This window comes from Malus sylvestris, chromosome 15 (genome assembly GCF_916048215.2).
Source record: "Malus sylvestris chromosome 15, drMalSylv7.2, whole genome shotgun sequence".
Classification (NCBI taxonomy): domain Eukaryota; kingdom Viridiplantae; phylum Streptophyta; class Magnoliopsida; order Rosales; family Rosaceae; genus Malus; species Malus sylvestris.
The window spans coordinates 46,800,896-46,828,646 of NC_062274.1; the positions used below are offsets into that span (position 1 = coordinate 46,800,896).

The 27,751-nt window shown below is 38.6% G+C and overlaps 2 protein-coding genes across 2 annotated transcripts; both read left to right on the forward strand.

Moving 5' to 3' along the window:
• Window positions 1-209: 209 nt before the first annotated feature.
• On the forward strand, window positions 210-1,616 carry LOC126601770 (uncharacterized). Its single transcript, XM_050268527.1, has 2 exons — window positions 210-414; window positions 530-1,616. The coding sequence occupies exon 2, from the start codon at window positions 899-901 to the stop codon at window positions 1,319-1,321; it is 423 nt and encodes a 140-aa protein (XP_050124484.1). The 5' UTR covers window positions 210-414; window positions 530-898; the 3' UTR covers window positions 1,322-1,616.
• A 9,761-nt stretch (window positions 1,617-11,377) lies between these two features.
• Window positions 11,378-18,049, forward strand: LOC126601764 (ubiquitin carboxyl-terminal hydrolase 17-like). Its single transcript, XM_050268522.1, has 11 exons — window positions 11,378-12,003; window positions 12,854-14,336; window positions 14,427-14,518; window positions 14,928-15,013; window positions 15,124-15,286; window positions 15,399-15,519; window positions 15,632-15,789; window positions 16,394-16,478; window positions 16,567-16,779; window positions 17,172-17,233; window positions 17,340-18,049. The coding sequence occupies exons 1-11, from the start codon at window positions 11,714-11,716 to the stop codon at window positions 17,767-17,769; spliced, it is 3,183 nt and encodes a 1,060-aa protein (XP_050124479.1). The 5' UTR covers window positions 11,378-11,713; the 3' UTR covers window positions 17,770-18,049.
• Window positions 18,050-27,751: the final 9,702 nt, after the last annotated feature.

The window sequence follows — 27,751 nt, forward strand, 5'->3', positions numbered from 1 at the left end:
TAGATTGGACGGACGAGATTTAATATCATCTCTCCATCCAATCTCAACCGTCAGTTCAAGTTTTCAACTTTCAACCCTAGCCAACCTTCCCCGAGTCCCGAGTTCCAGAAGCATCCTCAGCCTCAGCAGCCTCAGACCTCAGTCTCTCGGATTCTCAGACTCTCCCTCGACTCCATCTCCCTGAGTCCCTATCCCTATCCCTATCCCTCTCCCTCTCCCTATCCCTCTCCCTCGAATCCCTCTCCCTATCCCTCTCCGTTGATTTTTCTTTTTAAAATTTTGCTAATTTTTGTGTTTTGATTTGATTCAGGGAGGAAAGCGAGCTTCTTTGTTGTCAGATCTGACGCCGGGGTTAGCTCGGGTTCGAATTCGAAGGCTCGCCGGGCTGATCAGCTGATTACCAATGTTGTTGCAGTTAATCATCTCCTTTTCCTTTCTCTCTTTAACTTTTGAAATTGATTTCGGATTTTGTTGTTATTTGTAATGCCTGGAGTTCTGAATTTAGTTGTTGGGTGTTTAATTTTTTTAGACCAAAGCTGATGGCGCTGCAGCTTCGACCGCATCGAAACCTGGGTATGTGAGTTATGCATGTAATTCAATGTTGAGGAATGTTAGGATAGGATTCGACCTCGGGTGACTGTTGTTTCCGATTCATCATCTGAAAATTTTCGAGTATATTTGGATGAATTGTGTCATTAATTTGTGTTTTGTATGCGATCAATTTTTTTTTTGGAGTAAAATAGAAACTATTGTGGAAACACGGTCTGTAGATTTAAGATGTGAATCGCATTTATACTGCAGGCAATCGTGAAAATTTAAATTTTTTACATCAAGGCTTTGCATGCCATGTAGTGAACTGTAATTGCAAGATTCATAATGAAACCATGGCAGGGGAGAGATGATGAGAGGTGCGGGAGGTCATCTTCTATGCATAGGCGATCTGCTGAGCGACGTGGGGGAATCAGATGCTTCGCCGCCACCGCAACAACCTGAGACCTCTTCGTCTTCTTTTGTTTCCAGCTCCGATCAGAGCTTAGACCTCACCAAGTTGTTCCAGGAGAACTATGAGCAGCTGAATGAGGCGCTTGACGGTACAGATCATTCATGGGCAGCTCTTACTTTGAAGTTATGCAGTGCTTTGGAAACTGCAAACAAGTTAGTTCAGTCAACAAACTCAAATGTCATGTCAATGTCGGAGAAGGTTGGAGAGCTTGAGGGAGTTATCAAGAGGGCAGATTCTGCCATAACAACAGCAAGGGTGGTTCATGGTTCACTAAACAAAAAGGAAGGACCACTTATTGGCAATCAAAATGCCAAATGATCCATGTCTTGTCGAGAGCCAGGTTAGTTAATTCGATCAAGGGAAAAAATGTGAAAATACTAAGCCTTAGAAACTGCGGTGTTTGCTGTTAAAAAAGTCTTTTCCTTTGCTTTTCTTCATTTTCCCAACAAAATGTATCATACAATAGGAGTAAGAAAGCGAACCTGTCTGATGCAAAAGGGAGATGTAACTATCAATTATCCATCTTGTATGGATAGAACAAATCTATCTCTTGCTTATTTAAAAAAAAAAAAAAAAAAAAAAAGAATGAAACCATGAATTTGTAAATTTAGAATTCACGATATTGTTTAGTTTGTTCAGCTTTTAATTTCCTTAATTAGATGAAAAAGACGGGTAGATACACATCATACTGGATGTTTCTTGTCCGTTGATATCCTTTGAATTGGAATGTATTGAATATTTTTTTTTTTTTAAAAAGGACCCGTGTACCCGGACCGAACCGGCCCGTTTCAACCGGGCCGGGTAAGGTCCGGTTCCTATTTTCAGAATTATAATGCCCGGCCCGGCCCGGCCCGTTTCGGGTAATGTCAGGTTCCTACAAACTTAGGTTCGGCCCGGCTCGGCCCGGCCCGTGCCCAGCCCTAATTTCAATGTGATGTCTAATTTAGAGGTATTATTTTTGTTTCATTGAACAATAGCTATCCTTTAAGAAATTTGAACTCAAGACCTTTGATAAAATAAAAATTAAATATCACTTGACCAAATAATCACTTGCCATTAGAAGTATCATTGAGTGAGCTTAGGACAACATATACAACATCAACAGCCAAGCCTTATCCACTAAGTGGGGTTGAAATCGGTTACTAGATGGAATATCCTACAAATAAAAATTTACTTTACACAGTAAACTAGTCACATGAGCTAGTCAACTAGTTACCAGTTAGTCATTGATATAAAGTGCAGTTGCAAAGACAAAACCTAACTAACCAATATGTTCAACTAATCAGAGTTTGCCCAAATTAGTTTCACAACAATAATTCCTAAGCTTGAACACATTTACATATCAGTTCATTATGCAAACAGCAATGACAAAGCAATTATGAATTAAAGTATGTTGGATTGACTAGTCAAGCTTACCGGTCAACTAAGTACAGATTCGTTGGTTAATCAAACGCAAATATATGAATCAAACTTAGTTCACTAGTTATCATAGTCAATAACAATTCAATTCAATTCTGTTGATGCACAAAACCGGAGGTCTTGGAACAACATAAATCCGACCGTGAATCTGCAATAAACGTAAATGACACAAGATGTATCGTGGTTCACCCCAAGGTTTGGGCTACATCCACACTGATTGTATTGTATTTCTCTGAGATGATATAGAGGGAGAGGGTGAGAGCTTCTGAGGGTGAGAGAGGGGATCTCAGGCCTAGGATTGGCCTTCCCTAATTGTGAGGGCGAGGGGTCCTTTTATAGAATAAGGACTCCTCACTTATTACATATTTGCCCCTTCCTTTATCATATAATTACATTTAAGTCCCCCAAGTATTTGTACGAGATCTAAATACGAGGCCCTAAATATGGTATAAACAGTAGTCCCCTAAGTCTTCAGTCAAGATAGTCTTTTGGCTGGAGACTTGAAATTCAGTCAATGTGTAGGCCGAAGTAACTAGATGCTGTCTTGAACTGACGCTCGATGTGAGGCAGTGCTCAATTTTGAAATGATGCTCAACTAGAAGTAGCACACGCTGCGAGGCTGCTCGGCTCGTGGCTTATATTGCCTTGGTTGGCTTGGCTTGTGGCGTTTGAAGGTGAGGGAGTCCCTTTTATAGTATAAGGGCTCGCTCCTCAATACATAAATATAGGCTAGAGTTGATGCTTGCGGTGAGGCGGTTGCTCAGTAGGCGGCGATGCTCTCTAATGATGGTGAGGGAGTCCCTTTTATAAAATAAGGGCTCGCTCCTCAGTACATGAATAATATGTGCTCTCTAATGAAAGTGAGGGAGTCCCTTTTATAGAATAAGGGTTCGCTCCTTAATACATAAGTAATGGGCTAAGTCCCCCAAGTATTTTTCATGAGGCCTAGTTAAGGCCCAATATATGGTACATAATGTAGTCCCCCAAGTCTTCGGTCAATAGAGTCTGTTGGTTGGAGACTTCAAATTAAATCCATGTATGGGCCGAAGTGGTGGTTGTTCGGAGGCAGTATTTGTATACCCTGCACTGAAGCTTTGTAGGTGAAGCTTTGCCAAGCTAGAGCTCCGTAAATGAAGCTTTTGAAGCTAGAGCTTTTGTAAATGAAGCTTTTGAAGCTGTAGCTCTGTAAATGAAGCTTTTGAAGCTAGAGCTTTTGTAAATGAATCTTTTGAAGCTGATTGACATGAGGGATGCTCATGGATGTTTGATTGACATGAGTGATGCTCATGGATGTTGACATGAGTGATGCTCATGAATGTTGACATGGGTGATGCTCATGAATGTTTATGTCACAGCCCGTCCCTGATTTTAAGAGTTTTTAAAGTTTAATAAAGGATTTTACAAAAATGCCATTTTATCCTCATAGTACTCGTCACTACGGACGCGTGGGCGCAGACAGTTCACTATTTAGAGTTATAACGAAAAAGATTTTAACATTTAAAGTTTGGGACATTTTAGTAATTCAATTATTTGTGGTAGAATTTCAGTTTTAAGAAGGGGAATTAAAGGTTGGGCGCTGACCAGTTAGAGAGGGGAGAGAGGTGGACTGCCCTATCAGAAATAAAAGAAAGAAGAAGAGGGATTGGCTGCCCAACCAAGGAAGGAGGAGATGGATCAATCGGAACAATGAGAGAAGGGAAGGACCAATTAGAATCAGGGAAATGAGGAAAGAAGGGAGAAGGAAAATGAGGGGATCGGCCGGACCCATTTCGACCCGCACACGACCCGTCGGGTTTTCTACACATTGCCGTCGAAATTCCACCATTTTTCCAGCGAATTGCTTCAAGAAATCACTTGGAAACTTCTCCATGACCTCCCCTCTATCTATTTCATCTCAAATTTGGAGAGATTTGGCTTTGAAAATGGAGAAAACCGCAAGGAGGGGTGCGGCGGCTTTTGCTTCGAATCACCCAATCCCGAAGCAATTTCTTCCAATTGCCACCACCCATAGCTTCCTCTTGAGGCCTAGAACATAGCCCAAGCATTAGTTGGAGCATTGGAGTTGATTTGAGGACGAATTGGAACTCACTCAATTCTAGGGTTCCGCACGGATTTGGGTGAAATTGGAGCTCTTCCAGGCTAAATTGGCCTTGGCCTCAGGTATAAAGTTTACTCTACTCATTCAGATCTTCAATTCTGTATTTTTTTTAGAATTTTTGGAAATAGTTGGATTTTCCAGCGAGCCGGGGCGGCCACCCGCGGAGGCCCGTGCGGCGGCCTGTGGCCAATGGCCTTCCAATGTCATTCTTAGCATGTGTTTAAGGTTCTAGGTTCAGTTTTGATAATTGATGGACATAAATTGAGTAATTGAACCTAAGTTCGTTTCGAGTCGTGGTTAGATGAAAATGTGAATTGACGATCCGACCGTTGGATCGTCACCAAACTTTGATACGTTGTGATACGTAATATTTGAGGATTATGGGAACTTACGGATCAGGAATCCGATTTACGAATCTTTCGGAATTGGAGTTGTAAGTTCATAAAATAGAATGTTAACCGTCACTTGGTTTTGGAAATTGACGGAGATCCGACCGTTGGATGGTAATGAAATTTTAGGATGTTGTCCTAGAGGTATATTGTGTACCTTTGGAATTTATGGATTTGAAATCTGAGTTGCAGATTTTCCGGATCGAACTGCGTAGTGATGTGTTTTATATAAGTTATATTCTATCGATACGATTTCTGAGGTTGGATTTGATTATTGTTCTAGGCGCCGATCGTCATGACGTCTTGATGTGTTGTGCTAGGGAGTTGTTGGGTGAACTCCAGGTGAGTGGGTAGTATTTTCTGTATTTACCTATATACTATCGATTTTCCCAGAAATTGAGTTAAAATGAAAGTATGTTTTAAAATGCCATGCATGCATATTGTGAATTTTATGAATTGATAATTGATGCATATATATATATATATATGTGTGTGAATTGGTGCTGTGGACGCACATGTGAGTATCAAGTGAGTTTATGTTATTCATGTGCATTGATGATGTATATTATGTTGATAGCTCTTAGTGCTTATATTATTCACCTCGCACCACACGCTCACCTTGGATCCAAGTAGGTGCATGTCGTACATACCATGAGAGGGTTCCGACATACTAGTCGAACAGACCACCGAGGTGGTTCCGACTAGTAGGTGACTTTAGATTATGTGCACAGATGATTGATGAGAGAAGCACTAGAGCGTATTATTACACCATTCATGTTGTACAGACTACTTCAGGTAGTTCCGACTTATATGCAGTGTAGTGCCGTACAGGTCACCGAGGTGACTCCGGTTAGATTGGATATTGAGCTATAGAATTAACCGTACAGGACCAACTGTAGGGTCTCCGGTTGATTCATTATTTCACCTGTTATTTTGATGCATCATTCATTTTGTTTTTGACAGTTATAACATGGCATACTTTCTAGTTTTAAGAAAAAATGATGATTTGAGATATAAGAAAAGTTATATGCTATTATGCTATTTTCTGGGAAAGTATACAGGTTTTACAGCGAGGGGTTAGAAATGTTTTAAATGAAATGTTTTCGAAAAACTTTGTTTTACTGACCCACTCAATTTTGTTTTGCGCCCCTCCAGGTTCTAGATAGCAGAGCTTTGGTGGCCACGAGGAATCCAACGGTGTTCTGACAGAATTCACAAAAGTAGGACTCACCCTCGGGTGTTTCATCTTAGTAATTGTATTTTTTTAAAGCTTTCGAACTGTGTAAATGGTTACGTCACTCTCACGTGACGGCCAACATGCCCTCCTTCGAGACAGGGTGTGTCAGTTTATGTATGATTGACATGAGTAATGCTCATGTATAATTTGAAGTACTGGGCGTTCTTTTTATCACCTGGTTGGTGGCATGAAGGAGAGTACAGGTTGTACATTTCATCACCTGATTGGTGGCATGAATGGCTAGTTGCCAAATGATATTAGAGTACGGGTTGTACATTTCATCACCTGGTTGTTGGTAATAGCGGCAGGTTACTGAATAATTTTTGGAGTACTGGGCGTACTTTTGATCACCTAGTTGGTGGTAATAGCGACGGGTTGCCGAATAATTATGAAGTACTGGGTGTACTTTTGATGACCTGGTTGGTGCTATTTTGGGCTTATGGGCCTTCGCCTTACATAACATTCCAGCCCATTTATTTTGGGCTTTGACTTTTTTTTTTTTTACCCTCTGATGGGGTTTATACAGATGTCTTCGAAAGATCAGAAAAATAAATTACATCACTTTAAAGTAAGGAAAATAAATCACATCATTCTGGTGGGGTGTTTATTCCTTGCTTTTGCGTTATGCTTTCCGTCACACTCTCTCTGTATCTTCACCTGGTAGACAAAAAGAATCGTAATAATAGGAGCCTTATCATTTTGCCCTTTTTCTTCTTTTCTCTTTTCCTTTTCTGCTTTACTTTCGCTTTTGTTTTCCACTCTATTCCCTGCATGTTCTCCTGTAAAAAGTGACCCCTCTATACCCTCAGAAAGTGGGCATCTTCTTTTCTTACTCATGAGTGTTTCTCGTGCAATGTAAGTGAATACCGCCTGTATCTTGAATCCATGGGCGAGATAATCCGTCCATTTGATTGGATATGAGTTTGGTTGTAATTCGAAACACCTAAGGGAGGAAGGATAAGCTTTGAAATGTTTCTTAAATCAAGCTCCGACGAAGCACCTCTCTAAGCAACTCCTGAGATATCTGAGCCTAGCAGATTTGATTCAACGGAGTCGAGGCTAGCATGGTTGATAATCTCAAACTCGGACATTTTAACGGTCTGAGGCATCCAAGGGCAGCGTGGGCAGTCGATGTTGGTGAGCTGACCTTCTACCAACCTTGGATTGGAGGGCTTCGGTTTCCTTAACAACGAACTGAAGCAAAGAACCAAAAAACAATGGAAGCGTTTTCTCGTCGTACTGCAGCTGAGCCGCCGTGGACCCGTAGGCTCCAGCGCTCCAGATTCTCTTCGCCACATATCCTGAAGCAACATTGACAACCAAAAGAACCTTTCCCTTGAACTTGCTAAGAGTAACGCGACTTGGCGGAAGGGAAGAGGGTCACAATTTCACAGATAGGTGGTAGCAGAGAGATAGGTAGCAACAGAGAGAGAGCACCGCCAATCCTTGCCCAACAAAACGCAAAACCAAATCTACCATCGAGGAGCTTCTGAATCTGCTATACTTTGGGTCTTTGTTCGACGTGAAGTCACATAGTGACTTCGCCGGGATTATTCTGACCAGGACCCACGAGAGAGGATGCTGCTTTATTTATGATACCATCACTAACGACGACATTGAGATGCTCGCCCTGAGGGACTTGGATTTGATTTTGTCGCTCGGTGAGTTGTTGATCTCGCGGCCCGGCGATTCGAGCTTGTCGCAAGAATGCGTTGTAGCACTGCCTCGAACAGAAATTGCAGAAAATCAATTTCTGCTCTGTTCACAAACAAAATCGGAAAACAAGAACTGAAAGGAAGAAATGGCGAATGCTTTCAGGCAATCAGGCGCCGCTGCGAACATTGTGTTGGGGGTCTGTGTGGGTAAGACCAGGAGAGGGCGTCGTCTAGATTAGATCTGAGACTCTGTTAACAAGCTTATTCGTTGCAGGTATGTAGATGAGAGAGAAAGTAGAGAGAGAGAGGGAGAGATGGAACTGAAGTAGGATCTGTTTATTGGGTTTTTGTGTTTGTGGGGATTTTTTGGAAAAGCCCAAAGAGGTTTCTGGGTTTCTACAGATTTTGCAGTGTTAATTTTGCAGATTTTGCAGATTCACGGTGGAGGTAAAAAAATGAAAGAGAATCGACACAACTTTTCGTATCGATTCCCACAGACGGCGCCAAATGTTGATGCACAAAATCGGAGGTCTTGGAACAACGTAAATCCGACCGTGAATCTGCAATAAACGTAAATGACACAAGATGTATCATGGTTCACCCTAATGTTTGGGCTACATCTACACTGATTGTATTGTATTTCTCTTAGATGATAGAGAGGGAAAGGGTGAGAGCTTCTGAGAGCTTCTGAGGGTGAGAGAGGGGATCTCAGGCCTAGGATTGGCCTTCCCTAATTGTGAGGGCGAGGGGTCTTTTTATAGAATAAAGACTCCTCACTTATTACATATTTGCCCCTTCCTTTATCATATAATTACATTTAAGTCCCCCAAGTATTTGTACGAGATCTAAATACGAGGCCCTAAATATGGTATAAACAAATTCATTGCTCATAATATGCAGTGTAAGCTTAGTCTCTAACACATATCAAATAACAATTCATAGGATGTATGAAACATATGCAAGTAAATAAGATATGTGGACAAGTTTAAGAGACAAAGAACGCAAGAAAGTTTTAGCTAGAAAAAACCCACTTTTGGGTTAAAAAACTGGGGACTCAACCACTGAGTCCAATCCACTAGTGTAAACAAGATTCTTATAAAGTATCATGCAAAACTCAATTCCTAAACCTAGTTTACGAAGCAGCTTTACCTTTGTGCAACCTTGCCTTACATGAGAGGGATTCCTTTGGTCTTCACGAAGTGGCAGCTCCTCCTGAGTTTTTCACCTTGTGGCACCGAGACCAATACAAAAATTATGCATTTGATGATATGAAAATGATATGTAGGTTTAGATTAAAATCTCCAGTCAGCTTCACCAGTTAAACACTTGAAAGATGAAACTGACGTGAATCCAAAAAAGATGTTAGTTTGAAGATTTGAAAATTAAAAAACTTGACCACAAACTTAAAACAAAATCACGATAACAATGATTTTGTTTTGCGCAAATCTTCCGTTAGCTCTAAGTACTCCATATCTTTTCTTAGAAGTCTCTTTTCAAGTCTTTCTAGGTCTTCCTCTATCTTTTTTGACTTGAGTCTCCGTCTCATAGTCGCATCTTCTAACCGTAGCATCTGTAGATCTTCGGTTCAAATGTCCAAATCACCTTAACCAATTTTCTCTTATCTTATCTTCAATTACGGTCACACCTACTTTACCTTAGATATCTTCGTTCTTAATCCTATCATTTTTCATGTGCCCATGCATTTATCGAAACATTCTCATATCCGTTACACTCATTTTTTGCACGTGTTGTTTTTTAACTGCCTAACATTCTGTGCCATAAAGCATTGCTGGCACCCAATTCATTTCATATATCTTTTGTATCAAAATTTAACATCCTTAAAAGCACATTGCATTTCACACCTTTTACCATTTGCTTAAACTTTGAAACTACAACAATTCCTTGCTTGTAATATTGGACTAGGATTTTCTTTGTCATGTGCCCTTGTCTTTTCAACAAACATTTTGCTCCAAAGAAAAGACATCCCTTTACAAGAAAATATTACCATACTAAATGAAAAATGGGGACATCCTACTCATTGGTCAATATATGAGTTAGTTTATCGTCATCTTTCTACTTTTGCCATTTCTTGAAGCTTTGAATATAATTGTAGTTCAAATACCAAACAAATTCATGCTTCCATCTTTGACTTATTAATAATAAGCACACACGCCCATCCATTTTTCTATATTTCCGATGGGCCATATGCTTATAAATTTCAATCCTACACATCTTTGAAGGAAAAATAAAAAATTGGTTACACCGTATTCATACTAACCAACCAATAAGAACTAAAATATGGAAAACTCATATGTATTTTATATAAGTTAATATTTTAATTATTATGATGGATTGTTACATTAAAGTTGAAATGGCTTTAAGATCTAAAATGGAAATGGCTTCTCAAATCTCAATGCCATCAAAGGCTTTAAAAAGTGTAGCCAGTGCATCAATTTTTGACCATGAATAGTCAACATCAGTTTAGTTCTGCGTTTTCTTATTAACATTGATATAATAAACGTTTTAAGTGTTTTTTACGTTATATGTCAGTTGCAGATCATACGTATATGTCAGTTGCGGATCAAACGTTTTAAGGGATTTTAGTGATGAAGAAAATCTCACAATTTAATTTTTACGTTATATATCAGTTGTAGATCATACGTATCATATCAAACTAAGCATTTTAAACATGTGGAAGTTCCAATCGTGCTAAAGTAGTGTTTGATTCAACCAATTTATAGGAAAGGCAATTACTTTTGAATTGCCTCATCCCTTAGGGCTGGTTTGGTATTGCTGTGCTTTGAAAAAAAACTGCTGTGAGAATAAGCGGCTGTGCTGTGAGAATAAGCGGCTGTGAAATAAATCAGCAGAGTGTTTGGTAAACTTTTTTGTAAAAGTGCTTTTGAAAAAAAAAGCAGTCTAATAGTGGGTCTTTTCATTAAAGAAGCACTGTAGCTCCATGTGCTTTGAAAAAAAGCCAGTTTTCCAAAGCTGCAAATAGCAGCTTCAGCTTTTTCCTTTGATTTCAGCTTATTCTCACAGCAGCTTCCAAAATAAACTCTTTTTTTTCAGTTTACCAAACACCTAAAATCCTCACAGCTTTTTTTCATGAGTGTTTTTTTTTTAAGCACCTCACTCCCAAACTAGGTGTTAGTGGATTCCCATTCACTATGTACAGCAAACACCCAAAATGGTGAGTGAACCATCGTTCTCCACCACCAACCAATCACCACCGTTGGATGTCCTCCTCAACCCTTTTGCCCCACGCTCACGCGTACCTTTTGACTCACCACGAGCGACACCGTGCAACCGTCCAATTCCGTATTAGTTAAATCGAACCAAACCGGCACAAGAACCGGCCGGCCGGTCGAACCGAATATTTGAAAGCGAAGAATTCACGCTTCTCGATGCCCTGGTGCGAAATTCCTTGCCCCCGACCGACAATTTTCCGAAATCAATATTCTCTCAACGTCCAAAACAAAAAATAAATTAAATAAAAATCGATATTAATAACTTAATATTCATTGAAATTGGAATTTAATATAATTTTATTTTCCCCGAATATTTCTCACAAGCCCAAAAATAGTAAAATCCGAATAGATTTTTCCCAGTTTATTGTCCGAATAAAAAAACAAGCGTCGCTAAAAATCTGAAAAATCCACACTCTCTCCAAGCAACCAACCACATTCTTCTTTCCCACCTGAATTCTCATTTCCTGGCACTTTTCCTTTCGTCTCTTCGATTTCCACCACCATCATCGCCGTACGTTGCGACCATCGCCCAATTCGGACGGCTGTGCTCGTCCGTCTCTTCAATCACCACCAAACCGCCGCCGCGGGCGTCGCCGTTGGTAATTACTACGTCTATGTTTTTGGGTCTGTTTGGATGCGTGAATTATTGGGTGGAGGATAAATGCATGTGGCTGGGGATTTAGGGTTTCGGAGCCTCGTGCTGGTGGTTTCTTTTCTGGCGTCGGTGATCGGATTCTTCGTGGTTCGGAGAAAATGGCGCCTCGCTAACGCCAGGAGGGAGGAGATCAGGAGACTTTTGGTCTTGGCCAAGGAGGAAGATGCTAGAGCTGAGTTCGAGGTCACGGCTGGGTACGGCGCTGTTCCGGTAGCTGAGATTAAAGGTTCGTATTGCGTTGTTTGTTACTGCCCCACCACCACGCGCTGCGCCCGCTGCAAAGCGGTTCGTTACTGGTAAGTTTTCTGATAAATTAATTAATTTTTCATTTTTCTTCTAATTTTTGTGATTTGGGTGCCAATTTGTTATTCTTTATTTACATTGCATGTTGAGCATATGATGTATTTTTTGAAATTTCTGTGTGCATCCCAGTTGTTTATTTATTTATTTTCCCTTTTGCTGAACATTAATTCAGGGGATGGCTTTTTTTTTTTGGTGGTTAATCTGATTTTACTTCTGAATCTGTTGAAGAAGCGAAAACTCGAAAAACCGGTTTTTGACTCAGATAGGAAGAAGGAATTTGATGATTTTTATGTTGTTTTTGATTTACTGAACCTCCCATGAGTATTTATAAGTGTTCCTAAACTGTCTGTTATGGAAACGAAAGGTGAAGGGAAGGGGATTTTAGTTACTAAGATGTTGCGACAATTGCGAAGTAACAATGATTAACAACCATTTGTAGATTGTTTTTTTGTTTGTTTTAGTTTTAGTATGCTTATTCTCTGATTCAAGAAGTCCACATGGCATAGCCGAGCTTGTGCTGCTTGTCAAAAAAAGGAAAAATGGTAAAAGATAATTTGATGAAATTTCAAACAGCCAAACAAAGTAACAGAGAGAAGGTTGTCTTGGAACTTAGTGACATCTTATGATCATGGAATTCCCATAGAGAATTTAAGGCTTCAATAAACAATTATACCTTTGATAATGATGAAATAAAAATCCTTGTAGGCTGTAGCCAACCCCTATAAACTTTGACTAAAAAGTAAAAAACTTTGTGGAATTATAGTTTTGTTCATTTAAACGCGGGCATCTGTAATTGGTATGGTATTATATTTCATGGACATGACATCCAATTAAATGTTTCAGTTCTGCAAAGTGTCAAATTGTTCATTGGCGACAAGGTCACAAGGAAGAGTGCCGTCCTCCTAGCATAATTCACCAGAACGTTGTAGTGGCAAGTGATTTTGAACTAAAGGTAACCAAAGAAGACCTTGAAATTAATACCAACAAGTTTGAAAGCAGGGAGTCTGTTGAAAAATCTTCTGAGGAACCTGCATTGCCTAAACCTGGTTGCCCTCCCGATGTTGAATGTATAAGGGATGATGATAGTGAAGATGAATTTCTTGCCGAGAGGAAAGGAACAAATTCTACATCTGACTCACCAGCTACCTCTTTTTCTGGATTTTCTACTTCTGCCAGCGGTACTGAATCTTCGGACGATGTTTCTGTCAGTGGGAGTGTTAGTTCATTTGAACCTGACAGATCAGATGGGCAACCATCTGCTGATGATGCCTTTGAGATCCAGCAGACCCCTTTTTTTATGAAAGCCCAGCAGACTCCCCTTAATGGTAACAACATCGATCAATCTAAGCCATCATCTCCAAAGTTTGCTAGCTTGGTTGATTCTGTTGGTGGTTTTGCTAAGTTGAATAAGTTGAATCAGGTTAAACTTAGTGTTAAGGATGAAGAAAATGAGCGGGGATCAAATTCTTCTTCAGGTTTGAACAACAGTGGCATGAGTGAGGGTCCAGTTGCTGAGTCTTGTACGCCATCCTCTGATTTCTGGGGGAACACTCTTGATCCCGTAGGGTCCAGGAGTGATGCCCAAGTGTCCAATTCCAGTGTAGCTAGTAATAGAAAGATATCTGATTCTGGATCTTCCTTACATCTTTCATTCAACTTGTCTGGAAGTACTTCACCTCCCCTTCATAGGCTAGGCTCCAGGTCAAGTGGCACTAGGTTAGGTGATGATCTTCTGGATTCTTCGAAGCTCAGTAAGTCCACTTGTGGAGCAGATTTATCAGAGAAGATTAGTGGAGATGCTGTGAAGGTCAAGAATTCTCCATCCCAGAAAAGTAAATGGTCGAAAAATGGGGATAATGATTCTAGCAGCAATTCACATGCCTTCAAGTTCAGAGAAATTAAGTCTTCCTCCTCGCCTTCTGTTCATAAATCTGTTGGCACTGAAAGAATTTCAAAATGCACACATGCTTTGAAACCTAGTAGAGTGCTATCCACAAGTTCAGAAAGGTCAGATCATGCTGTTAAGAACTGCAACAGAACTTCAGATGTTTTGAAGTCTAGGGAAGCTGGAACTCCATCACCCAGTGTTTCTGATTCTCGCCATGCATCTGCTGTTGGAGGCTCACTTCCATGTGTAAAATCTGGAAAAGTTGACATTGTTGAGGCTAGTAATGCTGTCTCATCTCAAGCTACAAATCTTTCAAATGACAGGAATGGCTTGAAAACCTCTGTATTTAAGGTTTTCGATCAGTTTAGAGGATCCAAAATACCAAAGCACTATCCTGTCGGAGTTGGGAGTGAGGTTGCAGGAAAATACAGCGAGAAGGTTTGACCTTCTATTCTTTTTTAGTGCATATTCCTTAACATTTTAACCGGCTAGCAATAATTGTGAATTGATTATGTGTCTTTGTTTCAGCAGGAACTCTTTCGGTATGAATTATTTGTCAAGCTTTACAATTGGAACAAGGTGGAATTGCGCCCTTCTGGCCTTATAAATTGCGGTAACAGGTAACATCATATGGTACCTGTTCATGTGGTCATGTTTGGTAAAAAAAAAAAGTGCATGGAACCAAGTAGTGAAGTGAATCGGATTAGATCTTCATAAAGTCTTGTAGCTGTAACCAAGGTGAACGTGCATGTTGCTACTTGTTTTATATAGTCAGTATTACCCAGTTCCATATGTATGGTGTACTACCATCTTTCAGTCTTCTAAACCAGAAATGGGAAATTTTCCCGATGTTGGGACATGATTATTACACTGTTTAACTATATTTGCTACAATTATTATGTGCATAAAACTTTATTATATGTTTTTGCTGGTTTCATTTTCAAACAGATTTGATAGATCAAACTTTTGAGTTTTGATCAGAAGTGTGGTTATTCTGTTTTTCATGTATTCTTTATTTTTATTCTGCAGCTGCTATGCCAATGCAGTGCTACAGTGCTTGTCATTTACTCCACCTCTGACTGCTTATTTGCTTCAAGGATTCCATTCTAAGGCTTGTAAGCTTTCGAACATGTTCTCCTCCTTGGATTCCTAGCAAGTACTTGTTTAGTACAGTCAGTAGATCCTGTATTCTGCACAGTTTATTGATGAGATTTTAATTTGTCAGGTGTAAAGAAGGAATGGTGTTTCATGTGTGAGTTTGAAAGTCTAGTTTCGAAGGCAAAGGAAGGGAGCTCTCCTCTGTCTCCTATGGGAATACTTTCCCAGTTGAGAAAAATTGGAAGTCAACTTGGTAATGGGAGAGAAGAAGATGCCCATGAATTTCTAAGGTGTGCTAAACTTGTACATCTCTGGAGCCTACATATTGTTCTATGCATTAGTAACACTTACTGTTTCATCTTCTTGAAAACCTTTTATTGACTTGATAAGTTAAATTGACAGGTATGCTATTGACATGATGCAATCAGTTTGCCTTACGGAAGCTGGGGTTAATTCGTCGCGCTTCTTGAAAGAAGAAACAACTTTAATAGGCCTTACATTTGGAGGCTACCTTCGATCAAAGGTATGTATTACTGTTATTATAAGTTTTATACAACCAAGGTTGTGTTGTCTCGTCTGAGCTTACATAATAATTTTCCTTATAGAATGTATAAATTTGATTTTATATGGTGCAGATAAAATGCACAAAGTGCCAAGGTAAGTCTGAGCGGCAGGAAAGAATGATGGATCTTACTGTTGAGATTGAGGGTGATATAGGAACCCTGGAAGAGGCTCTTCGTCGATTTACTGGTACTGAGACCTTGGATGGGGAGAACAAATACCAATGTGTCAGGTTAGTTGTCCTTTTTTTTTTTCCTTTTCTTCTAGAAATATGTTTGAACATCTATTAATTCTTGTTAGACCATACAGTATGTTTCCTTAATCAACCTTTATTTGGCAATGAATTATAACTTGGTGAACCATTTTGGCAATGCAATGAATACTATATTAAGTCCACATTCTGATTAGATATTATGGGCTATAAGAATTCAAACTCTCTGTGCTATTTACAAAAATTGAACCCTGCTACTCTCTCTTTTTTTTTTTTTTTTTTTTTTTCTCTCTCTCTCTTTGGCATGATTATTTGCTAAGGTTTGGTTTATAGTGAAATGTACAGGAAAAAACGGAGTTCTTATTACAATTTTAGCTCCGCAACGCACCAAAGTTAATTTTTTGTCTGATTGTTATCAAATAATATTGGATGTAGGTTTTGCTGGAGTTGGTATCGTATTTCCCCTCTTTTCCCCTTTTGTAATCTGCCTATGGATGATTACTCATTGATCTCCCGTCAGAGTTTGAACAACTATAATAACTACATTGAAGTTTTTCTAATTTTATGGAATTGTTGGCTAAGATGCACTAACTTTGTTGGTGTTTTTCAATATCATGTCAATCAGATGCAAATCTTATGAGAAGGCCAAAAAGAAGTTGACGATACTGGAAGCTCCAAATATCCTTACAATTGCACTAAAGCGTTTTCAGGTAATTGAGTTATTCAAGGACGTGTTTTCAGTCTCTGCTTTTTGTAAATTCTTTTCCTTTTATCTGATGTGTGTTCTCCTGTAAACAGTCTGGAAAATTTGGGAAGATCAATAAGCCTATCCGGTTTCCTGAGATCCTGGACTTGGCACCTTTTATGAGTAGTACAAGTGATAAATCGCCTATATACAGACTTTACGGGGTGGTTGTTCACTTAGATATCATGAATTCCGCATTTTCTGGTCACTACGTGTGCTATGTCAGGAATTCCCAGAACAAGTGGTTCATGGTTGATGACAGCACGGTATGTTTAATACAAAGTTATGTCTTTAATATGGGTTGCAACTTTACTCTTCCTTTTTTGTTACTTAGTTTTTCCTTTTACCTAAATAGTATCTACTACAAGTCAAGGGGTTACCTGAAAGAAATTACAATACAAAGAACAAGGTTTTCCCTTTAAACATCATTTAGTCTACATGTAAAACAAGAAACCAAAGCCCACAAGGATGACCAAGATCGAACTGGCCCACAAATGGTCCACACCTCCTCCCTTACACCTACGATTATTACTTTCCACGCTATACATGTGTCAATCTCCTATGCCTTGCTTATTTGTTTTCATGCATAACCAGAATGTTGTTGTAATTGCATATTTGAGCGCTTTTAACTTATAATGTGTTGGCTTTGGTTGGGCAGGTAACACCTGTGGAACTTGAAAAGGTCTTGATGAAAGGCGCTTACATGCTTCTTTATTCAAGGTGATGGATCTCTTCTGTTTTGTTTGCTCCTCTCCCTCCTCTGTCTCTCTCTTATCTAGTCTCTTTAATCATTGTTTTTTGGGCTTTTGACTGAACTACCTTGCAGATGCTTGCCAAGGGCCCCGCGATTGATAAGGAACAGGATAATCTCTCCTGATCCCAAACATCGAGCCATTCCTTCCTGGATCGGTGGAAAGACTGCCAATTTGAAACCAAAATCTGTCTCCACACATTCTGCTGTTCCCCCTTCCGTACCCAGTGCATATTCACCAGAGGAGCTGCAAAGGATTATGGAAGAGGACTCATCAAGTGACAATTCTTCCCTTATCAGCAACAACTCCGACGAAGGTTCTTACAGTACTGATAGTACTTGTTGCTCTACCAGCACCGATGACTTGTCCGATTACATATTTGGTCATTCAGTGCATGGTTGGAGTAGCTCGTTTAGAAAATTTTCAGATTCTGACACTTCTTCGTCTTCCTCACCCTCAAGTACTAAGCATTCGCCCCTCTCTGATTCGTGCCGGTATGCTTAAGTTTCCCCTGAAACTGTTGGGAGTAGCAGGCCAGTAGATTCAGATGGCGCGGTGACGGTTTCTTTTTTGCACTCTTGACACCACTAGACAATGTAAAAAAGCAAGTAGTAGTAGAAATAGGAAAACTGACTCGGAGAGATTAGGACCCGACTCTTTAGGGGATGTAAAATTTAGAAAATCAAGTAGAGAAAGAACGGCAAACATTTGTTTAACATATATATATTTACGTTCGAAAGTGGTAAATAAAAGAGATGGAGAGGGGATGTATGCAATGTTCTCATTTATCTTGTTTTATTTAAAAAAAAAAAAATGGGCCGTGGCCTTTTTGCCAGTTAGCCTGCTTAAGTCTTTATATGTAGATGTGGTGGGTGAGTCAGTAAATTTTAGCCGTCGATGCATATGAGTTTCACAATGTTTCCTTGTGCGTAAGCGATTACATGTAGCATTTCTCTAATGTTTGTCTATGTGCTCGCCCTCTGCCTTGCAAATTCAAGAACTTCGTTCATATCGTAATTGTTGCAGTTAGTTTATTCTACGAATGTGAGAAATAGGAATTCTACAAGATCTAGAAAGATCATTTTTCTTAATATGATTTGTATTACTTGAAAAGCAAGTAAAGTTCATATGGATTAGTATAAATAAAAAGGCACAAGGCTAAGGGAAAAACACAGTCAACGCCAAGAGGAAAACACAATCAAGTTAGGCAGTTGAGCCCCTCGTTCTCTCTCTCCTTTCTATTTTCTCTCTAAATATTATTTACTATAACAGTAATTTTTTATTTTATAGGATCAGATTTTTGAGCAAGTAAACAAAAATCGTACATTCATTGAGCGTTTGAGTAAAACCCTTTCTCTCTTCAAATGCAAATAGGGCACTGGATGAAAACAGATTTTTTGCATGTCACTAATACTACGGTCCATAAGTATATTATTTGTAATTTGTAAATAGAAAATATCAAGTTCGGCTTTCATGTATAGAGAGTTTGATACCTAAATGTTACTAACCCATCATGTACCACGACACAAGATAACAATATAACATACGTAATGTGTTATATAGTATGTGAATGTTCCCAAACAAACATTTAGAATGCAAATGTTATCCCGAAAAAAGATGTATCTGCAACTGAGTCAAGAGTGAAGGCCAACTAAAAACAGAAAAGAAAGTGGAGGTTGCCGGGGTTTTAATTAAAGTGAGGGGTTGAGTCGTATAAAATTTGCTGCTCAGAAAGTCAACGATCGACTCGCGGCATGTTATTGTTGGCGGGGAATTTGAACGTTGAAGGACGACGGACGGAGTCCAATCAATCCAAATAAACGGCCCACACGCGACAAAACTTGCCCATACGTGCATTCATCCCTCCCTGTGATCCACTTCATCTTCGTCCTCTTCAAGTTTCAACTTCAAGGGTCACACCAAATGCAGTCACCATCACCGTACACGTGTACTTTTGTCAATGATGCCTGCCCTTGACCCTCATGCCAGGTTGCACCGAACCCATCCCCTTGTTTGGCCTACACCGAACCACTTGGATTTGATGGTGTTTGGTTGGGGATATATATGGGGGGCAATGAATGTAGATGAGGGTGGAATCAATCAATTCTTTTGCCCAAGTTGATGAACAAGCTTACGAAATTGAACATGAATAGGTGTGTTTTGATCTTGTTTAGCTTATGAAATATTTCATCAGACATTTTACACTCACATTACTACGTTTAACTATTTGTGTGACGAACTAAAGTTGGTCACTCAAAGTGTATTTTCGTCACACAAACATTTGCGTGACGGCCGCGAAGAATCTGTTGCTCAAAGATCGTAAAGAAAGACTTTGCATGATGAAAAATAACATTGGTCGCAAGAACACGATGCAACGGTTTAGCCTTCGTTGCACAAATTTTTTAGGAATGAATGTGTTCGTTGCACAAAATACCAGGATACAAATGTGGGACGACTAATATTTGTCTCTCGAAACTTTGCGCAATTGCGCGACAATAATTTATTCTTGCACGACGAAACCTTGTTAGTTACAAGAATTTTGCGAGACGAAGGTATTCGTTGCGCAAAAAGATATTTTTTTTTTAAAATTTAATTTTTTTGTTATGTTTTTTAATTTTGTAATAAAATAATAAAATTAAATTGCAATTAAAAATGTAATGAAGAGAAAAATAATTTATTTAAATAAATATAAAATATATGTACAAGGAGAATGTTTAAAAAGTAAGGGAGTAAAAAACTAAGAAAATAATGCGGCGTAATCTACGAGGTCAACATTCGAAGGTGGTTGGAAATCTTGGGGTACGAAGGTCTCGGGGTTGGGGATGGGCTCAAAGGTTGAAGGGGCAGAGTTCTGGGCATGCTTGGGTTGGAGGGGCTCAGATGTCGATGGGGGACGAATGCCGGACTGACTGAGGGCCTGTAAAATCAGTGAGATTTGGCTCTTATACGAGGCGAGCTCAGTTCTAAGGTCGCCACCTTTGCTGTCAAAGTTGTCACCTCACTCTTTGACTGTGATGATGAATAGGCTCTAGGTTCCCACAGCCGGGCATTCCCCATCCCCCATACAATACGTCTTTGGCCTCCGCCCTAGAGTGTGATCCAAGGTCTTTGTAAAGATCTGATACCCCACATCCTCTGGGGGATCCATAGACTCGAACGGAGTCTCGGGAGGAAGTTGGGAGGCGGACTCCTGAAGAACCAAATGCCTCTTCGCCATCATCGTCGCATGTGTAATATAACATGAAATATCAATAATAACATTCAAATAATAACCATGATACTTGAATGCGTAAGATAGTAATTACAATTGAGGAATACTTACATGAAGGGACTCAGCCAACTCATCCCCAGGTCGAACATAAACGTCTCTAAAGACAGATCTCCGGAAATTTTGGACCCCCCTGAATAGAACAAGAGAAGAAAAATGTTAGTACGAAAAAGAAAAAAAATATTACTGACATATTAAAAATTGAATATGTAAAACTTTATTATTACATGCCCCTGCACCTTCATCATATATGAGAAGGGTCTCGAATCGAAATGGTGGAGAAGAGTCTTCTTCTCCCGATTGCTCTTGTTAACCTTCGCCTTCTTCTATTATACAAAAAATAAATGTATTAGTTCTAGTTTAAATGAAATATAAAAAAATCAATAAACATTAGTAAGAAACGTATAATACTTTTAAACCTAATATAAAAAACATACCACATAGCTGAGCTCCTGAAAATGACTGCAGAGCCACACCCAATTATCTTCTTGGTCCTCAAACTCCTTCGGGCAATCCTCCTCAAGAACGATTTGAGGAGCATCAAATGTCTCAAAATATTGGTGCATGTCGCTCTTCAACTACTTGTACCATTCAATGAAGAGCCTGTTGATGTACGTTAACATATCGTCATTGATGTCGTCGAAATTGTAGTTTGTCTGCAATGTAACAAATTAATTACATGCATTAAGTAAAATAAATATACAAAATTTAAAGGAAAAACAATTAAAAGGTAGGATACTTACCGACAATTGTGCGCACACCTTCATCATCACCTCGTCTGGCATCGCCTTCAAGACTTCCATTGCATAGGGCAATAAGTCCGAACGACGCAACCATTATCGTGGGCCAATTCGCTATATTGCTCCTTTGTTGGTGTAGCCCAATGCCGGTCGTCGTATCCGATCGTGTTACATCCATTGGTCACTCAGGTGACCTTCGCCGTCTTCAACTGGCAACAAGGTCCCTGAGTATTTTTCTTTGCTAAAAAAAAAAAACAGTCAAATAAACACAACAAATTAAACCAAAATTTCGGCAGAACCTCCCCTAAAGTTATAAAAATTCCTGAAGCCTGGACTTTGTAATGAATAATATATGATATCCAACAACAATCACAACAGTTGAATGCTTCAGTAGTACATGCCAAGTGAAATATTACATAGTGTATATCTAGTTTGTAAGCTATCCAGAATTAAAAGCCAACTAAAATTTTTAATCGCATGAGGAACATTTAACTTCCACATTCTATTTAGCAACTCATTTTTTAAGTTATTTGTTGTTACATTATTTTGAATTCAAGTCACAAGTTTGACAATATAGGCAAATTTAATTAGCAATATAAATATTGACAAAATTTAGCATAAGAGATTTATTCGAACAATTATTGGAAATAAAATGACAAACTTTCAGGTTCTAATGCTTAATTGATCTTCCTGTATGAGATGGAACATTTTGTATGGAGAAAGCACCAAGGCACTATAGAAAAAAAAATCAGTTAATAGCGTTTATCACATGTTTACCTTGTTGGGACCTCGAGGCATCAGTAGTGGATGCCGATGTCGTGTCGGGCGTGCGGGGGCGGCGGTGACCACGACTGGCGCTAATAGGTATCGTAACTGAAGGGGCTGATGATGCCGGCACTTGGGAGACCTGGGGAGCAATTGCATCAGCCACATCAATCAGATTAACCGGTATGGGCTCCATTTCTGCTAGAGCAGTGGCGGTTGAAGTAGGAGGCGGGGGAATCGAACGAGGTGCAATCGTAATTGCCTTACGACTTCTAATAAGCTACGACATCTGGACAATTAGAAAAAAAAAATCAATGCCTATTCATTGAAGTCAACGTGCCAAATCCAGTGCCTATTCTCTATATTACATTTATATATAAATTGCAAACCATAGTTGGTAGCACAAACATATTTCTCATCTTACTTGACCCTGACAAAGCATAAACTCCTTAACTCATAACAAAACACAGGTGTAAAACATGAGCACTGACAATCGTTTTCCAAGTATTTGAAATTCAAGAAAAATAAAACAAAGCACATTTAGAATCAAAACAGTACTCAAATTTGATAGCAGATCATCACCCTAGAGTTGAATTGTGATGAAATTCTAGTACAACTGACATATTATAAGGTAAATAAAAAATTGGCATCCATTGTTTCCTAGTTGTAGATGTTGAAGGATATAATTGATGGAACAAGGTACAATAATTGGTGAGTCTTTTTTGAAGGAAAAAAAAAATTCTACAGAGCAGAATCAGTACACCAAATACCAGCAAGCAAATCAAAATAATACCATGTGCCAACATAGAAACTACAACAAAACAAGGACATAATATGGAAAATTTCCAGGCATATCCGAATAAAAGGATGCAGCTTCAAAACCCACCCAGAAAAGACGACATAAATCTTTTATCCCCAATTTGACCAAATGAAAACTTAACACAGGGATCCCCAATAAAAATTCAACAAACCAACTCTATGAAGATAAAAACTTTCAAGAATCCCAATTAGCAGAAAACCATAACTTTAAAAACCCATCAATCAAAGCATAATTATACGTGAACCCCAAAAAAAGATTGAAAATTTGCAATGGACCTGGCACTTGGAGCTGAATTCAAATAGTTTATACATTTCCCCTCCTTTCCCCTCCTTTCCCATCCTTTTTCTTTTATCTCTAATCGCACACAAACATGTAACCAGTTCACCCATTTTGGTTTATTTCTAAGTATAAAGCAGATTTTTTGAACTTGTTTCCTACAAGGAACACTTGCAAGTTGCAACACGTATGAATAGGAAAAGGAATCATCACTGCATGCATATGCCATTACTACAAAAAATTTTTTTGGCTTATATGACATGTGAATAATTTTTGTTCTTTTAGACATGATATTGTTCGCATATCCTTCTGATTAAAAAAAAAAATAGCATGTCATGCCAATAACTTGGCATCAAAGTGAAGCACACAAAATATCAATTAACTCAGGCAAAGTTATAACACATGGTGTTATCAAAGTCCATAAAATATCAATTATGTTGTTAACTCAGGCAAAGTTGAACCACTGATCCATGTTTTGAGCATTGGAAATCATGAACCCTAAAACTAGGGGTGGGCGCGGTTCGGTTTGGTGCGATTTTGAGGGAAACCAAAACCAAAACCACAAGTTTTTGCGGTTTGGTTCAGTGCAGTTTTGAGGCTAAAACCGAAATGAAACCAAACCATTTGGTTCGGTTTGGTTTGGTTTTAAATGGTTTTGGTTTGGTTTCATTGTTTGAAAAAACTATTATGGTTATCTAGTAGTATCTCATTTCATTTTCCTTTGATATACACTTCTATTACTGCATTGTTCAAACATGCATACAATATTAAAATTCAATCAAGCATGGCTTCAATACAACATTCATCCAATTCAATAAAACAGTTTTGGTGTTTCAACTTTCTTGAATCAGAGACAAGTAACCATTGTCTTTGATCGGTATTCACTCAAAGACTCGCAGGCAGTCTTAGTCATCTCTCTTTCCCTCACTTCATTTGGATCTTTGCTTTCCCTTTCACTTTTGTCTTTCCCTGTCTTTGTTCTGCACTGTAATTTCCCTTTTTCTTCCATTTCCCATTTTCCATTTACAATTGGGAATGGGAATGGCATCGGAATCGCATCCTTGATTGATTGTTTCATCCTTCACTTTGAGACTTCATATTTTCCTTATATTTATCCAATTTTAAAGAGACAAGAAATTGGTCACTTGAGAGTGAGAGTGAGAGTGAAACAAACAGAAGTGGTGTTGGTGGGCGGTGGGTGGTTCTTGGTGGTAGTTAGCGGCGTTTGTTGCTCCTGATTTGCTGGCATAAGGAATGCTGGAGTAGCGTAAGAGTAATGAACATGTAGTTGAAAGAGCTCAACACACACTACTTTAATGGGGTCCGAGCAGCACAGATTCCCTCAGCAGGAGCTCAACACATACTATATGTATGGACTCATTGAAATAATCAATTAGAATTTAAAATTTAATAAAGGTATGCGGTTTCGGTTTTGGTTCGATTTCAGAAGGCCGGAACCGTAACCAAACCGTTTTTACTTCATTTGGTTCGGTTTCAAGCCGAAACCGTTTTGAAACCGCAAAACCAAACCATTCGGTGAGGTTCGATTTGGTACGTGTTTCGGTTTCAGTTTTCGAGTTCAAGTGCCCACCCCTACCTAAAACACTCTTGGGTGTTTTAATAATTATAAACATGACAAGTTCCAGAATCCCAACCATTTTGATATACTATTATGCCACAAATATAGGTTTTGAGATTGGAACTATTTTTCTTATAAAGCTTGAGATCATAAAAATCAGTCAAATAAGGCTTTGTGTTCTCCACTTCTAATATCATTTCATAAAAATTTGAATTGTTCTAATATCGTGTCAGATTCACACCTAAGTGACTTACAATTAAATACCACGATAATGTAAACAAGTTTGATACTTTGACATAAAGTACTATAAACAAATATTGGCAACCACAAAATTATGATAGTATTGTGTTGTCATTTAATATTCCTAGTAACTTGATTTCTCTTAAGTGGTGTTTTAATTAGGAATTGTGTTGTCATTTAGTAATAGTTGTTTACTATGCTATATTGGGCTAGCAACTTGTGTTTGTAGTTCTTACAATTGTTGGCTAGGCTCTCTAAATACTCGAACTATCTAATCTGAAAGGAATACCAAAAGTCGGAATGACAAGGAAACTAGTGAAGCATTCACAAAAGAAACAATCTTTCGGACTAGTTAGTTCGAGTATTTAGAGAGCCTAGCTAGCAACCATAAGAACTACAAACACAAGTTGCTAGCCCAATATATCATAGTAAACGACTATTACTAAATGACAACACAATTCCTAATTAAAATACCATCTAAGAGAAATCAAGTTAATAGGAATATTTGAAGCAAATTTCCTATTCTTCCTACTAGGATGAAAACTGAACCTAAAAATAGCCTCTATTACTCGAAGGCATAGAGGGAGATTAACAAAAAAAGGAAACAGAGGAGCTCTGATATAACAAATCATGGATATTATAAATGAATCTCATTCATTGATGAAGGAGACCTACTACACCTATTGTAGATGTCTTAAATGATTACTTTCGGGGTCGTCTATACGTTACTAAATCCGTACTGTATTGTTTCTTCCTTAATTGCAAACTTGAGAAAAAATTTCACTACCTCAAAGCTATTCAGCACATCTTAGCATTTTCCTTTTTCCCGGAAATTAAAAAATTTAACATTTGCACGACAACACAAGCTCTAACACTAACCGAACGAAAGAGAACAAGAAAAACTGACAAATGTGGATGCAAATGTTGCATTATTGCAATCTACATTTCACGCAATATAAGAAACCAACAGAGATTTACAAAAATATACAAAAATGCAGCAACTTGAACTTAGATCTCAATGACCCGAGTCACTACATCGTAAATTTATGAAATCTTTTGCCAAAAGACCCGAAATTGTAAACACCCAAATGTCGAATTGTATACGGATCTGTCTAAACACGCACCAAGAAACTGTCATGGCATACATAAATTCAATTATACATAGAGGTTTAATCATATATAAACATACATACATATATACACATATATAGAGATAGAGAGTTAAAGGTGCTAACCTTTTGAGAGGGGCAACACCTAGGAGGTAGAAGCAGTGAGCATCAAAAGTAATTATTCTGTGAATCTTTCTAATATCTATGTTATTGTTTGGAATTTTGAATTGAGGGTTTCTTAAAGTTAGGGTTTTATAACTCGAATTGAGGATTTTTTTTTTCTTTTCTAAATTGGAGTTTTAAACTTCACTTTGTGTTTGCATGTGCGTTATAGATGTGAATTTTAGAACCCATTCTTCCTGATCAGATTAGAACCCTAAAGCAGATTAGAACTCTAATTCAAAACAATTATCAAATCAAAGCAATTATTCAAAGCACTAGATTTTGAGCAACCATAAATCAATTAATTATAAAAATCACAGGACATTAGAACCCTAATTCCTAATTTTACTAGAGTTAAGTAAATTGAAATTTACCTCAGAGGGAGAGCATTGTTGGAGAAGGAAGAGATAAGGTTGTCGGAGGAGGAAGAGAGAGGGCTGCCGGAGGAGGAAGAGAGAGTGAGAGGGAGAGCTAAGGGAGATGGTTGTCGGAGGGAGAGTTTACAGAGATGAGAGTTGAGGGGAAAGTGTTTGCGATTTTAGTTTAATCCTGAGGTTATTGCGTGACGAACATAAGATATTCGTCGCGCAAAAAATTCAAATTTTCAAAAAATTATTTTCGTGCGCACCCAAAGAGTCAAAATTTTAGCTCATTGCATGACGAAGAGTAATTAATTGTTGTACAAATGCGCGATGAAATTATTCGCCATGCAATGAGCTGAAAATTTAATTTACTCGGGTAATTTTTTTTAAATTTATATTTATTCAAATAAAAAATAATTTATTTATAACATAAGATAATTAAATTACAAAAAAAATTCATTTAATATGTTTTACATAACAAGTCACAAATAAATTGCATTATTTGTCATCCGAACACTAAATAACTTTCGCCATCGTCGTTGTCATCACTTTTGGTCTCCTAATCCTCCTCCTCGATAGGTAGGTCACCATCGTTGTTCGGGCCCATTGCACCATCGTATCGTGGAATATTATCGAGGTCAATTCTAATTAACTGAATCGGTATTTCGATTGAAGCCACTCCTTGTATTTGAAACGGTTCTTGGATAAGATTTGTATCTCGAAGTGTTTCCGCATCATTTTCCATTGAAGATTCTAAACGTTGGTTAGCGACGTTGTTGACGTCATCGTTAGTAGGGTCTTGATCTTGTATAGCATACACATTCCTCTGATCCATCTTTTGAACAACTTTTCAACCTTTCCCGGTTTTAGGGTTATCTAGATACACAATCTGTTTTGCCATGTTTGCCAAAATGTATGGGTCGTCATTATACCAAGTTCTATTAGTGTTCACATATAGTAAGCCATGGTCAATTTTAACACTTCCCTGCCTATTTGGGTTTGTATCAAACCATCGACACTTAAACATGATCACTTGGTATCGGTCGTTGTAAAGCAATTGCACGATAGTTGTTAGTTTGCCATAGAAATCAATGTTCGTACTTTCGCCTCCACCTGGGACATGGACACTGTTGTTTTGCGTACACAACTTGTCATCTAGTGCAGT